The sequence below is a fragment of the Penicillium soppii genome, assembly GCF_028829465.1.
Source record: "Penicillium soppii strain IBT 18220 chromosome Unknown utg000001l, whole genome shotgun sequence".
Classification (NCBI taxonomy): Eukaryota; Fungi; Ascomycota; class Eurotiomycetes; order Eurotiales; family Aspergillaceae; genus Penicillium; species Penicillium soppii.
Genome location: NW_026643231.1, coordinates 2,397,599 through 2,409,707, shown reverse-complemented (window position 1 = coordinate 2,409,707; position 12,109 = coordinate 2,397,599). Strand labels below are relative to the sequence as shown.

The window sequence follows — 12,109 nt, the reverse complement described above, 5'->3', positions numbered from 1 at the left end:
TCTTTACAACACCGCTAGTTTAACATGCGGAAAGAGCGACCGGCACCGTTCCCAATTTTCATATTCACCTGTCGGAAACTCACGCCATAGATTGTTGATGAATCTTTCATTCCACTGCAATTGCTTTCCATGAATTTTCAACCATGTGCGTACTGTTAACTGCACGAGTCGATGCATCGTGAATATTGCGTTGTTCTCCCCAATCGAGATTAATGAATAGTCGCAGAGTGTTGTCACATCTTCTTCGAAACGCTGATCTGCGCCAGAGTCATAGTCCGACACACTATCCCCATCCTCTTCACTCGAACTGTCCATGACATTTTTCGAACCTAAAATGTCATTTATTTCCTGGCTTTGCGGATCACGAAGGGTATTCATAGGGATTCCCTGTCGATCGAAAAAACACATCAAAGAAAGTAAGTCGGTTGCGGACGGCCTTACTCTTTGAATATAGTCAAAAGACATTTGCCACGTGAGCAGAATCGAGTTTTTGGCCTCCCAGTCTCGGTAGAGAAGACCTGCCAGATAGTGCGCCGAATAGATCTATACCGAAGTATTGGTCTAGTCGTAGCGTTTGTTAAGTTATAATCAATGTAAAGAGTCTCTGAGGTTCCAAAGGTATTCACAAGTAATAATGTGTAATTGAAGACGAAGAACTAAACTAGATACATGAAATGAGTGCCCTTATATATCCTTCGTTCCTACTCCCAGATCTACTCCCTAGGGGTAGATGCTAGAGTCACTGTCTACTCCTGTGATATACTCCCGCGGAGTAGATCATGGAGTGACGGTCACGTGTTCTGTGGTTCCCAAAGGGCGACTCCCGGTGCGTCTAATATCCGGTACCTACAGGCACCTAGGTATGTAATCATAGTAGTAAAAGTAGTAAATACTATATTTAGGTAGAACAATGATTTATTTTCATTCCAGCTATGTCCATATGATTACGTACGAGATAATACGACGATTCCAAGGTTCTCATTGACTCATTTCTGAGTCAAAAAAGGGTTAGGCATCAGCGATCTCCCGATTTGGACCCCTTAATTCTACCCCACATACACTAAGCCTCATCTTAAGCCTCATCTTCGCACATTTCATTTGACATGCTCGCCCAAATTTTACAATATCATACTGACCACTGACCATGTTAGACCCTTCTTGTTCAATTGAAGTGGAGGATGTTTTCGGTCCCACTGTCGCGTCGTCTTGTTTACATGGCTTTGACTTCACTCTTTTGTTCGAAGAATGCATTCTCACCCTAGTACCGCTAGGTCTCGTTTGTTTAGCTGCATTGGTTCGCGTTTTGAAATTGCAAACCGCCTCTGAAACAGTCAATCGATCATGGTCGTATGCCGTGAAGGAGGTGTGTGGTCAAGAGTATGCTTACATTTTCACGCTAATCCGTGCAGTCATCTTGGTTATTCTACATAGTGTGCCAGAACGTGCTGTTAGTCCTTTGGACTCGACAAAACACTCCCAAAACCAAGGCGACTATAGCCACGACATCTCTCACGATCGGCGCCTCGTGCGTTTTGATGTACTTGTCTCATCTTGAGCATCTTCGCACAATTCGTCCATCCACAATCATCAATGTCTTCCTCGGCTTTACGCTGCTCTTTGATCTCGCTCGTCTACGGACCTTATATTTCATGCCGGTTCCTTCGTCTGTGGCCACTTGGTTTGCTATATCATGCGTCATCAAATCGATCACTGTCGTCCTGGAGGCGAGAGAGAAGCAAAGCTTGCTCAAAAAGACGTACCAGAATAGCCCGATTGAGTCGACAAGTGGTGTGCTCAACCGGGCTGTCTTCTGGTGGCTGAATGGTCTTCTTTGGCGTGGGTCAAAATCTCAGCTGACAGTGGATAGTCTCCCAGCACTTGACGACAGCATCACAGCTGCCTCTGACCCTCAATCTCTCTTCGAAAAATGGGAAAAGGGTATGCTCCAAATCTGTTTTTTGAACCATTCAATCAGTAATTAATGCAATGCTCTAGCCAACAAATATAAGCCGAACGCACTTTTGTGGACTGTGATGTCTCACCATAAGTGGGATTTCCTAGAAGGTGTTCTTCCCCGACTGGCATTTACAGCCTTTTGTTTTGCTCAGCCTTTCCTCGTGGAGCGTGTGATCAATTTCATGTCAGAGCCAGAACACGTCAATTCGACCAACTATGCGTACGGGCTCGTTGCCGCCTATGCCATCGTGTACCTCGGTATCGCTGTATGTAGTATTCTGCGGTCGATGAGAGCTGTGCTAATCAATACAGATTTCCTACGCTGCTTACGAACATCAGACGAATCGCATTATCACCATGGCTCGGGGAAGCTTAGTGACTCTCATCTTCGACAAGACGTTGCGCATGAGCACCTCTGTCGTTTCCGATTCCGCTGCGATAACGCTGATGAGTACCGATATCGAACGAATTGGAAGTGGTATGAGGGAGATCCACGAAGTGTACGCTAGTATCATTGAGGTCGCGATCGCCTTGTGGCTGCTGGCAAGACTACTAAACTTGGCAATGATTGCATCTACTGTTATTGCTGTTTGTGAGTATTGACAATCTGGTTGTTAATTTACAGCTGACTGAGGCGTTCATAGTATGCTTGTTGTTGGGAATTCCGCTAGGAGTTGCTTGTGGAGACGCACAGGGGGTATGGCTAGAGGCCGTTGAAGAGCGAGTCGCTGTAACAGCAAAAGTGCTTGGTGTGATGAAAAATGTCAAAATGACAGGCTTGACTGAGACCATCTCCGCCAGTCTTCGGAATCTGCGATCTGCGGAAATCAAAGCCTCGTTTCTATTTCGGCTCTATGAAACACTGGGAGTCACACTGGGTAGGTAAACTTACTATGGCTATGAGACCTCGGCTAATTCAATAGCGTACTCTTCATTCACTATCGGCCCTGTGTTTGGCTTTGGTGCCTTCATTCTAATCGCGCGTGCGAACGACTCAGCTACACTCACGAATGGGCTGGCGTTTTCTGCACTTACCCTGTTCTCCTTGTTGGATCAGCCATTGGGGGCTATTGTGAATGGCGTCGAGGATTCCATGACAGTTGTCAATTGCTTCCAGCGGATTCAAAAGCATTTACTGGAGACGGAAAGAGTCGATTATCGACTGAAACACGAACCCCATTTGCAATCTGATTCACCGGGCATCATAACCCCTCTGATTGAGATTGAATCGCCAACTGAGGCCCAGAATACTCAACAGGCTTGTGCTGCTGTCATTCGAAATCTATCCGCATCATGGTCTGTTGATGAAGAGCCTGTTCTGAAAGATCTAAATCTTGACATTCCAGCGTCTCAAATTACAATGATCGTTGGACCAGTGGGAAGTGGGAAATCTTCTTTCCTAAAGGTACTTCTTGGGGAGATCTCTGAATGTTCCGGTACAATTTCTACAAGCTTCACCCATGCTGCTCACTGTAGCCAGTCGCCATGGATTACATTTGGAACAATACAGGAAAACATCATTGGGGGATCATCCTGGGATCAAACCACGTATAACCAGGTGATCAAATTATGTGCTTTGCAGGCTGACTTTCAACAACTTCCTGTCGGTGACCAAACCAAAGTCGGTGTTCGTGGATCTAGGCTTAGCGGTGGACAGCAAATGCGGGTGGTATGGCTCTCTGGATTGATACCTTGCGGTTTCCAAGCTAATGCAGACATGCCTAGGCACTTGCGCGGGCTCTTTACTCAAAAGAGGCGGTCCTTGTGTTGGATGATGCTCTGACGGGTCTGGACCGTGAAACGGAAAAGATCATCCTTGAGAATGTATTTGCTGCCCGAGGTATCATCAAAGGATCCGGACAGACGGTAATTATGGCTACAAACTCAGGTGTGTACGTCCTATTTTCCCGGGGGGGGTTGGGTTTGTCAAGGCTATCTATTCAGATTGCTAATGATTGGTGTCCCCAGCACATCACCTTGCCTACGCAGATAACATCATTGCACTAGATGCAAATGGAAGAGTCATTGAACAAGGCTCCTATCAACATCTAATGAACACCAATGGTTATGTTAGCACCATTTCCGAAAGCTCCCAACCGCCGAACACCACTCGAGCGCCGGACATTGTGTTGGATGATGAAACAATCCAAGGATTGAACATAGAAGAAGAACAGACCGAAGACATGAGTCGACGAACTGGAGATTTGACAGTTTATTCCTTCTACTTCCAAAACATTGGCTGGCCTCTTCTGACCCTCTTTCTCATATGTTGTGTTCTGTTCATTTCTAGCCTCAGCTTTCCACGTGAGTTCTGAAGTCTTGTTGCAATGCGAAATTATTGAGTGCTGACCTACACCAAAGAGATATGGCTACAGCGGTGGACTCAGGCTAATGAGCAATATCCTAATCAACATGTCTGGTATTGGTTGGGTGTGTATGCTGCACTTGGGCTCTTTTCTCTTTCGATGACTTTTCTTGGCTCATGGTTTGTTTGATCTCTATCTTAGTCAAGCTGGGTCGCCTTCGGATCATTAACTTTATACAGGATCATCATCATGATCATACAACCCCAGACGTCCCGTCGCTTCCACGAGATTCTTCTGCGTACTACAATGGGGTGAGATCGGAAACATCAGTTTTACTTTTGATATCCATGTTACTAACATCTTATCCAGCGCGACGACTTCATTCTTAACATCGACGGATATTGGAAACACCACGAATAGGTGAGCGCATACCAAATCCTCTAGATTCTTCTGATTATTAACAAATATTACCTTGCAGATTTAGTCAAGACCTAGAGCTTATCGACGCCGAGCTCCCTGAGACTTTAGAACTAACGGTTAATGCCGTGCTAAGTTGCATCATTGAAGGCTTCCTCGTATTCGTCGGCTCCTCCTACGTCACAGCAGCAGTGATCCCATTCTGCGTTCTGGCTGTGTATTACTTAGCAAAATTCTACGTCAAAACCTCTCGCCAAATGCGTCTCCTAGACATTGAGGCCAAAGCACCACTTTTCTCCCAATTCCTGGAAGTACTTGGTGGTCTGTCCAACATCCGCGCTTATGGCTGGGTAGAGGACTACAAGCGTCGCAATCGAGTTGCATTGGATGCATCCCAGCGCCCTTTCTATTTGCTTTACTGCATTCAGCGGTGGTTGACCCTTGTCTTGGATTTGATTGTTGCAGCGATTGCCGTGATTGTCATTTCTGTTGCGCTTTCTATGAAGGGTAGTCCTTCGATGAATTTGCTGGGCATTGCCCTATTCAATATCGTCAACTTCAGTTATACACTTCAATCGCTTGTGAAAAACTGGATTGGGTTGGAAACTTCCATTGGTGCGGTTGCTAGAATCCGCTCCTATACGCAACAAGCAGTGACCGAGGATCTGGATTCTGAAACGGAGGTTGTCCCTGAAAGCTGGCCTCAACGAGGTAGTGTTGAGATTCGCGGCCTCTCCGCCTCTTATGAGTATGTTTCTGAATAATGATTTACGTTGACCTCGTTCTCACGCTCTTGGCTTTTAATAGGGTTACATCAGATCCTGTTCTCAGCGATATTGACCTTCACATTCATGCTGGTGAAAAGATCGCTATATGTGGTAGGACTGGCAGGTTCGTGTTCTCTCCGAAAAATTCGAAAGAGTATATTCTAATGAAACCATTAGTGGAAAATCCTCCCTCATTTCAGCACTTCTACGAATCCTCGAACCGAGCAGCGGCACCATTCTCATTGATGGCGTAGACATTTCTAAGGTCTCCAGAGCGACCGTTCGATCTAGAATCAATACCATCCCTCAACAACCCTTCTTCCTACGAGGCTCAATACGCCTCAATGCAAACCCAGAGGGCAATGCCACCGACGACGCAATCATTGATGCCCTTCAAGTGGTCAAACTATGGCCTGATATTGAAACCAAAGGTGGACTCGATGCCGACTGGTCGGATGAGCTTTTGTCCTATGGACAACAGCAGCTTTTTTGTCTCGCACGCGCAATGTGCAAGTCCAGCAGTATAGTCATTATGGATGAGGCCACTAGCAGGTAAGTAGCCAAGACCTTCGGCGAACTACACGGATGTAATACTGACATCTTTTATCAAGTGTGGACGCTGAAACAGATGTGTTGATGCAGACTGTGATTCGGGAACATTTCCAGAGTCAGACTATCATTGCTATTGTGCACAAAATGCACACCATTCTTGACTTTGATAGGGTCGCACTCCTTGAAAATGGGCGTATCGTGAAGTTAGGGTTCGTTGGTGAATTTTAGGGTTGCGCGTGTTCACAAGATGAACAGCAGGTGACCACTCGTGTCGGGCCCAGCACTGAGAGGTTTGAAATCTTCGTCGAACTATAGACTAAATGTTAAGGATTGGCTTTCAAGATTATGTATGACATTTTTCATAGCGAGTGATATATCATTAAATTCCATCGATTACCATTTCTGCTATGTTGGACGTGTCATTATCAACCCAGCTGACATGAAATATAGTGCGAAGAAAGACATAAATAATTACTTCCTACAGAAAGGAGAACATCTAACGAGTCCTTCCAAGTCTTCTAACCAATTTCTATCCCGAATCCAACCAAAATCTTTTTGACTCGTTCTGCAGCCTACAACTTCCGCCCAATCTTCTGCTCCACAGCAGCTTTCAATTCCTCACCAGTAGGCATAGTAGCCGTACTACCACGACGTCCACGGAACTCAATCTCGGCCCTGATCTCCGCAACAACCTCATCGAAGTCGCGCTCGGGATCATTTGGCAGACCAAGGACAGGAGGGCGCACAGACTCCATACTAGCGGTGCGGCCGACGTGGGGCCTGTTGCGGCGCTTCAGAGTGGAAACGAGGTAACTCTTCAGAGGCGAGAAGGAGGCGAAAGCAATTAGTGAGACGGCACAGTTGATGATACCGTAGTAGTAGACACGGCTCCAGACTGTGACGGACTCGTCGAACCTGAGAAGGACGAAGGGCATCACGGCGTAGGATAGAGTCAGCTGGGTTGCGAGCCAGCTGAAGATGTCGTAGTAGCGCTTGTTTGGCATAGGTTTTGTGCCATCTGGAGTCAAGAAGAAGGGGCGCACGTAGCGGCGGAAGTCTTTTAATTGTTAGTAAATACAACATAATCAATTTATGTCATTGTCTTGGTTTGAACATACTCTTGGCAACAGTCTGAATGAAGGAGCCCAGGACAAAGGTCATGTAATATCCTGGGTAGAAACCGTGCCAAAGCGCACTGGTAGCGAAGGTAGCCATGCTAGCGCGGAAACCGGGCTTCTTGCCCTTTGGTGTAACACGCAGGTAGACATAGTTGCGCAGCCAGTGGTTGGTGTTTTTGTTCCAGCTACCCAAATAGGCGTGGGAATTCTGCGCAGTCTCCAGACTCCAGGGATTGACGTTTTCCAGTCGGTTCCAGAAGACCTTACCCGACTTGGGGTCAAAGTTGTTGTATCCCATACCAGACAAGATACAGGCGCCTTCAGTCAAAGCCCAGACACCGTAGTACTTGGTGCGCGCGGTGAAGCCTACCATGTGGACTGTAAAAACGCGGCGCAGGAAGGGGTACTGCAGGAACGCGTCTGAAAGCAGGAAATCGGTGCTGAAGTACGAGCCTAGCTGGATGAAGGCCAAAATCCAGATCAGGCCTTCAGCGGCTTTCTTAGCAGCGGGGGTTCCACTGCGAGGGATCTTGCGCTTCTTCCGGGTTGGAGGCACCTTTGACGGGTCAGTGCCGGGAGGCACATCGAAAAGTGTGGTGTCGATCCAGCGACGGTAGTCGACAAATTCAAAGGACGGCCCGGCAAACAGGGAGGGGAAAAACATGACATAACCAAGGTAGTCCACGATGGCGGGGAATTTGGTGATGGCCGAGTATTTCTGTGAGTCCGACAGCTGATCTTGAGCTAGACGACCATCATGCACGTTCCAGCAGAAGGAAGTAAGCTTCATAACCATGACCATTTGCGCTCCAGTGATGTCCACCGACGCACCATCGTCGGCCACCTGACGGACAATATGGTTCATCGACATGTGACCCATGAGGAACAGGAATCCGATCCAGGGCATCAGAGATCCATCCACATAGTATGCGATCGCGTAAGTGCCCGCAGCACTGTATAACAGGGTACGCAGGCCATCCCAGAGGTCGAAAAGTCCGACGAGGTAGAACAATGACACGCCAATGATGAATGCATTCTTTTTCCAGGGCTGCGCGTCGGGGATGCGTTTAAGTAGGGCAGCTAGCGGGTAGGATAAGAGGAATGAGCCGATCAATTTGACTATAGAGAATCAGAAACTGGTAATGTTGTTTGAAAGTGGAAGATCATACGCTCATCAACTGATGCGCCAGTAAGCCGAGCTGGCAGCTCAAATACTGCGGGGAGGTGTTAGTTGAGGGCCGAGAAGCTTTGAGATGGGGAACAAACACTGGTCTACGTAAGGCAACATAGTTGACCTTGATGGAAGAAAACACGAAAACAAAACAACAAGAAGAAGAAAAAAGACCAAGATTAGAATAAAAGAAGGAGAAGTAGGGAGAAAGACAAAAAAGAAGAAAAGAGAGAGAAGATCGAGGTTGTCATGTGGAAACTTGGAATCCCCAACAACTTCTTCATCTCTCCACAATTCCACATTTATCCTCGATCAAAACATCAAAGCTTAGCTTGACTCTTCGTTTCAATCAATTTGTTGCTTTTGTTCTTTTCTTTTCTCTCTCCCTTTTCTTTCTACGCGCCTGGTGCATCTTCACCATGGATGTCGTCACGGCTGCCTCGGGGTACATCTCCAAGATGGTCACCGTGGGCGAGTCCGGAGCTTCGTCTAAGATGAAGATCTTGCTTCTAGATAGCGAGACAGTGAGTCATTTAACCAGCAGCTGACAATATCATTGAAGCTAATGCGATCACCAGGTCCCTATCATCTCAACCGCCATCACACAGTCCGCTCTCCTTAATCACGAGGTCTACCTTATCGACCGCCTTGACAATGCCGCGCGCGAGAAGATGCGACATCTACGATGTATATGCTTTGTGCGCCCATCACCGACCTCTATTCAATTTCTGATCGACGAACTCCGCGAACCTAAATACGGCGAATATTACATCTACCTAAGCAACATTATTCGCAAATCCGCCCTCGAGCGGCTCGCGGAAGCGGACAGCCATGAGGTTGTTCAATCGGTACAGGAACAATTCGCCGATTTCTTGGTTATAAACCCAGACCTCTGCTCATTGGGGCTGGGTTTCCCCTTGCAACGTATATGGAGCCATTCGCCCGACCTCTGGAATCCAGATTCACTACAACGAGCCACGGAGGGAGTACTGGCCCTGCTACTCTCACTGAAAAAGAATCCCCTCATCAGATACGAGAAGAACAGTCTATTGGCCCGAAAACTAGCGACAGAAGTCAGATACCACATCACACAGGAGGAGCAGCTGTTTAATTTCCGCCGGACGGATACACCACCCATCCTGCTCGTTCTGGACCGTCGCGATGATCCCATCACCCCACTGTTGACCCAGTGGACATATCAGGCCATGGTGCATGAAATGCTTGGCATCAATAATGGCCGGGTTGATCTACAGGATGTACCGGATATCCGACCGGAGCTGAAGGAGATCGTCTTGGCTCAAGACCAAGACCCGTTCTTCAAGAAGAACATGTACCAGAACTTTGGTGATTTGGGTCAGAATATTAAAGAATATGTCGAGCAATATCAAACCAAAACGCAAAGCACCGCGAACATCGAGTCCATCGCGGATATGAAACGTTTTGTGGAGGATTATCCGGAGTTCCGCAAGCTTGCGGGCAATGTGAGCAAACATGTTACCCTGGTGGGCGAACTTAGTCGACGTGTCGGCGAGGACAATCTCCTCGACGTGAGCGAGCTCGAACAAAGTCTCGCCTGCAGTGATAACCACTCCAATGACCTCAAGGTATGTTCGAAGGCAGACAAAAATTGGTTCCCCACTCACATCGCTCTAGTCCCTACAACGAATCATCGCACTCCCCAGTGTGCCAACAGATAACAAACTACGCCTGGTAGCACTATATGCCCTCCGCTATGAGAAACAGCCTAACAACGCACTACCCATTCTCCTCGACCTCCTTGTGACAGCAGGCGAAGTCCCCTCCATCCGCGTCAACCTCATTCCCAAGCTTCTCGCCTACCACCACTCTCTCCAAGCCCCACCGGTCGCAGGCGGGTTCTCCGACCTCTTTGAATCAACCTCCTTCTTCTCCGGCGCACGAGACCGCTTCAAGGGCCTCAAAGGCGTCGAAAATGTCTACACTCAACATTCCCCGCGACTGGAAGTGACACTTCAGAATCTCATCAAGGGCCGTTTGAAGGAATTACAATACCCCTTCTTAGAGGGTAGCGGCCACACGCGTGACAAGCCACAGGATATCATTATCTTCATGGTTGGTGGTGTCACCTACGAGGAAGCCAAGATGGTGGCTCAGGTCAATGCTAGCTCACCCGGTGTGCGTGTTGTTCTGGGGGGTACCTCGATTCATAATAGCACGACTTTCTTGGAAGAAGTTGATGATGCGGTGGGTAGCTGGCCGGAACCAGGACCTACGACGGCCGCGGGACGGCTGCGACGTGAAGTTGGTCGTTAAGTATATAATGATGGTTCCATGATGTATTTAAGAAATGGGCACTCTTTGACCTTTAATGTACTTCTATTTTACAATGTTACACCATGAATGCCTTTATAATTAAATTTATCTCCAACATAGTATTGGATTGTACTGGGATGTACATATGTAGTCTCTCCAATGTCGTATCCCGAGCTCTTGAAGTCACCGCCCTCAAAAGTGTGGGGGAGACGAAGATCTTCAACTTCCTTCTTCACAGCAATGGACCAAACATATCAAGGAGGTCAATCCTCCCCGCGCGACTCACGAGAATCGCGAGAACCAACACTTCACCTCCCTCTAACAACCGACCCTCCAACTCCCTTGAACCCTCCCAAACCCCTAGTATGGCTGGTAAGCAACCTCATCAAACCCACCAACCCCACCAAACCACGAACTAACCCGTTGACCAACAGATCTTCGGCGCAACCGGACACATGGGTCGCTCCCTAGTGAAAACGACCCTCTCCCATAACGATCTAGTAGCAGCCGTAGGCCGCACTTACGAAAACAGCCCAGAAGCAATGAAAGAGCTGGAATCCGAACACGAGAACTGTATGGGTCTCCTCTGCGACGTGCGCGTCCGCGAGACCGTCCAAAGAGTCATCGACCAGACAATCGCCCGCTTCGGTCACATAGACGTGATAGCCAATTGCTCCGGTTATGGCGTCATCGGCGCCTGCGAAGACCAAGACGAGTTCGACATCCGCAACCAATTCGAAACAAACTTCACAGGAACCCTGAACATGATCCAGCTGTCGCTGCCGCATTTTCGCCAGCGCCGCGCTGGCAGATACCTTATTTTCAGCTCGACCTCTGGCGCCCTCGGCGTGCCTGGTCTCGGTCCCTACTGTGCGTCCAAGTATGCTGTTGAGGGCCTCATGGAGAGTATGCTATATGAGGTTGATAGTTTCAATATTAAGGGCACGCTTGTGGAGCCCGGGCATATGCGCCGTGATGATATTGGGGATTTGGTCTCGCCGTCGGCTATGGCGGCCAATCCGTCGGAGCATAATTTGTCTTCGCCGTTACCGCTCTATGGCCACTTTTTGGTCAAGCCGCCCAGTGAGCCGTATAATACTCCCACGAGTCCTGCTGCGCATGCGCGTCGTATGTTGATGTGGTTGGGGGATAAGCAACCTGCTAGTGCTGTTAAGGCGGCGCATTTGGTTTGGCAGCTGGGTCATTGCTCGTATCCACCGCTGAGGCTGATTTTGGGAACTTATGCTGTGGAGAGTATTCGGGATCGGTTGAAGTGTATCATTGAGGAAATTGAGGATTGGAAACATCTCAGCTTTCCGTTGGAGACGCCTGGGCGGGATCGGTCGTTTTCTGAGACCCGGGGTGAAATGGGTGGTTGATCCTGTTGTCAAGGAAATGTCAATGTCTTTATATGATACCCCCAAAATTAAATCTCTTTCCTCTGTTCTTGGTGATCAGAAAACTAGCTTCGCTCTGGGCTGTGGGTCTAAGTGCTTAGCATAGACACGATGGGAATGAGAAGAGAGCGCT

The 12,109-nt window shown here is 48.1% G+C and overlaps 4 protein-coding genes across 4 annotated transcripts; 3 read left to right on the top strand and 1 right to left on the bottom strand.

Moving 5' to 3' along the window:
• Nucleotides 1–1,144: 1,144 nt before the first annotated feature.
• N7529_000908 (uncharacterized protein) lies at nucleotides 1,145–6,226 on the top strand (the record flags this gene model as incomplete). Its single annotated transcript, XM_057236439.1, has 15 exons — nucleotides 1,145–1,363; nucleotides 1,410–1,938; nucleotides 1,996–2,222; nucleotides 2,269–2,548; nucleotides 2,601–2,834; nucleotides 2,880–3,625; nucleotides 3,682–3,844; nucleotides 3,925–4,260; nucleotides 4,318–4,441; nucleotides 4,502–4,573; nucleotides 4,632–4,682; nucleotides 4,741–5,427; nucleotides 5,487–5,570; nucleotides 5,624–5,998; nucleotides 6,058–6,226. 15 exons carry the CDS (start codon nucleotides 1,145–1,147, stop codon nucleotides 6,224–6,226), a joined length of 4,296 nt encoding a protein of 1,431 aa, XP_057103242.1.
• A 344-nt stretch (nucleotides 6,227–6,570) lies between these two features.
• N7529_000907 (lysophospholipid acyltransferase) lies at nucleotides 6,571–8,404 on the bottom strand (the record flags this gene model as incomplete). The annotated part of the gene is made up of 4 exons (XM_057236438.1): nucleotides 6,571–7,055; nucleotides 7,117–8,235; nucleotides 8,286–8,330; nucleotides 8,383–8,404. The coding sequence occupies 4 exons, from the start codon at nucleotides 8,402–8,404 to the stop codon at nucleotides 6,571–6,573; spliced, it is 1,671 nt and encodes a 556-aa protein (XP_057103241.1).
• Nucleotides 8,405–8,706: 302 nt separating this feature from the next.
• N7529_000906 (Sec1 family protein) lies at nucleotides 8,707–10,579 on the top strand (the record flags this gene model as incomplete). The annotated part of the gene is made up of 3 exons (XM_057236437.1): nucleotides 8,707–8,811; nucleotides 8,866–9,891; nucleotides 9,941–10,579. The coding sequence occupies 3 exons, from the start codon at nucleotides 8,707–8,709 to the stop codon at nucleotides 10,577–10,579; spliced, it is 1,770 nt and encodes a 589-aa protein (XP_057103240.1).
• A 240-nt stretch (nucleotides 10,580–10,819) lies between these two features.
• On the top strand, nucleotides 10,820–11,958 carry N7529_000905 (SDR family oxidoreductase; the record flags this gene model as incomplete). Its single annotated transcript, XM_057236436.1, has 2 exons — nucleotides 10,820–10,951; nucleotides 11,014–11,958. 2 exons carry the CDS (start codon nucleotides 10,820–10,822, stop codon nucleotides 11,956–11,958), a joined length of 1,077 nt encoding a protein of 358 aa, XP_057103239.1.
• Nucleotides 11,959–12,109: the final 151 nt, after the last annotated feature.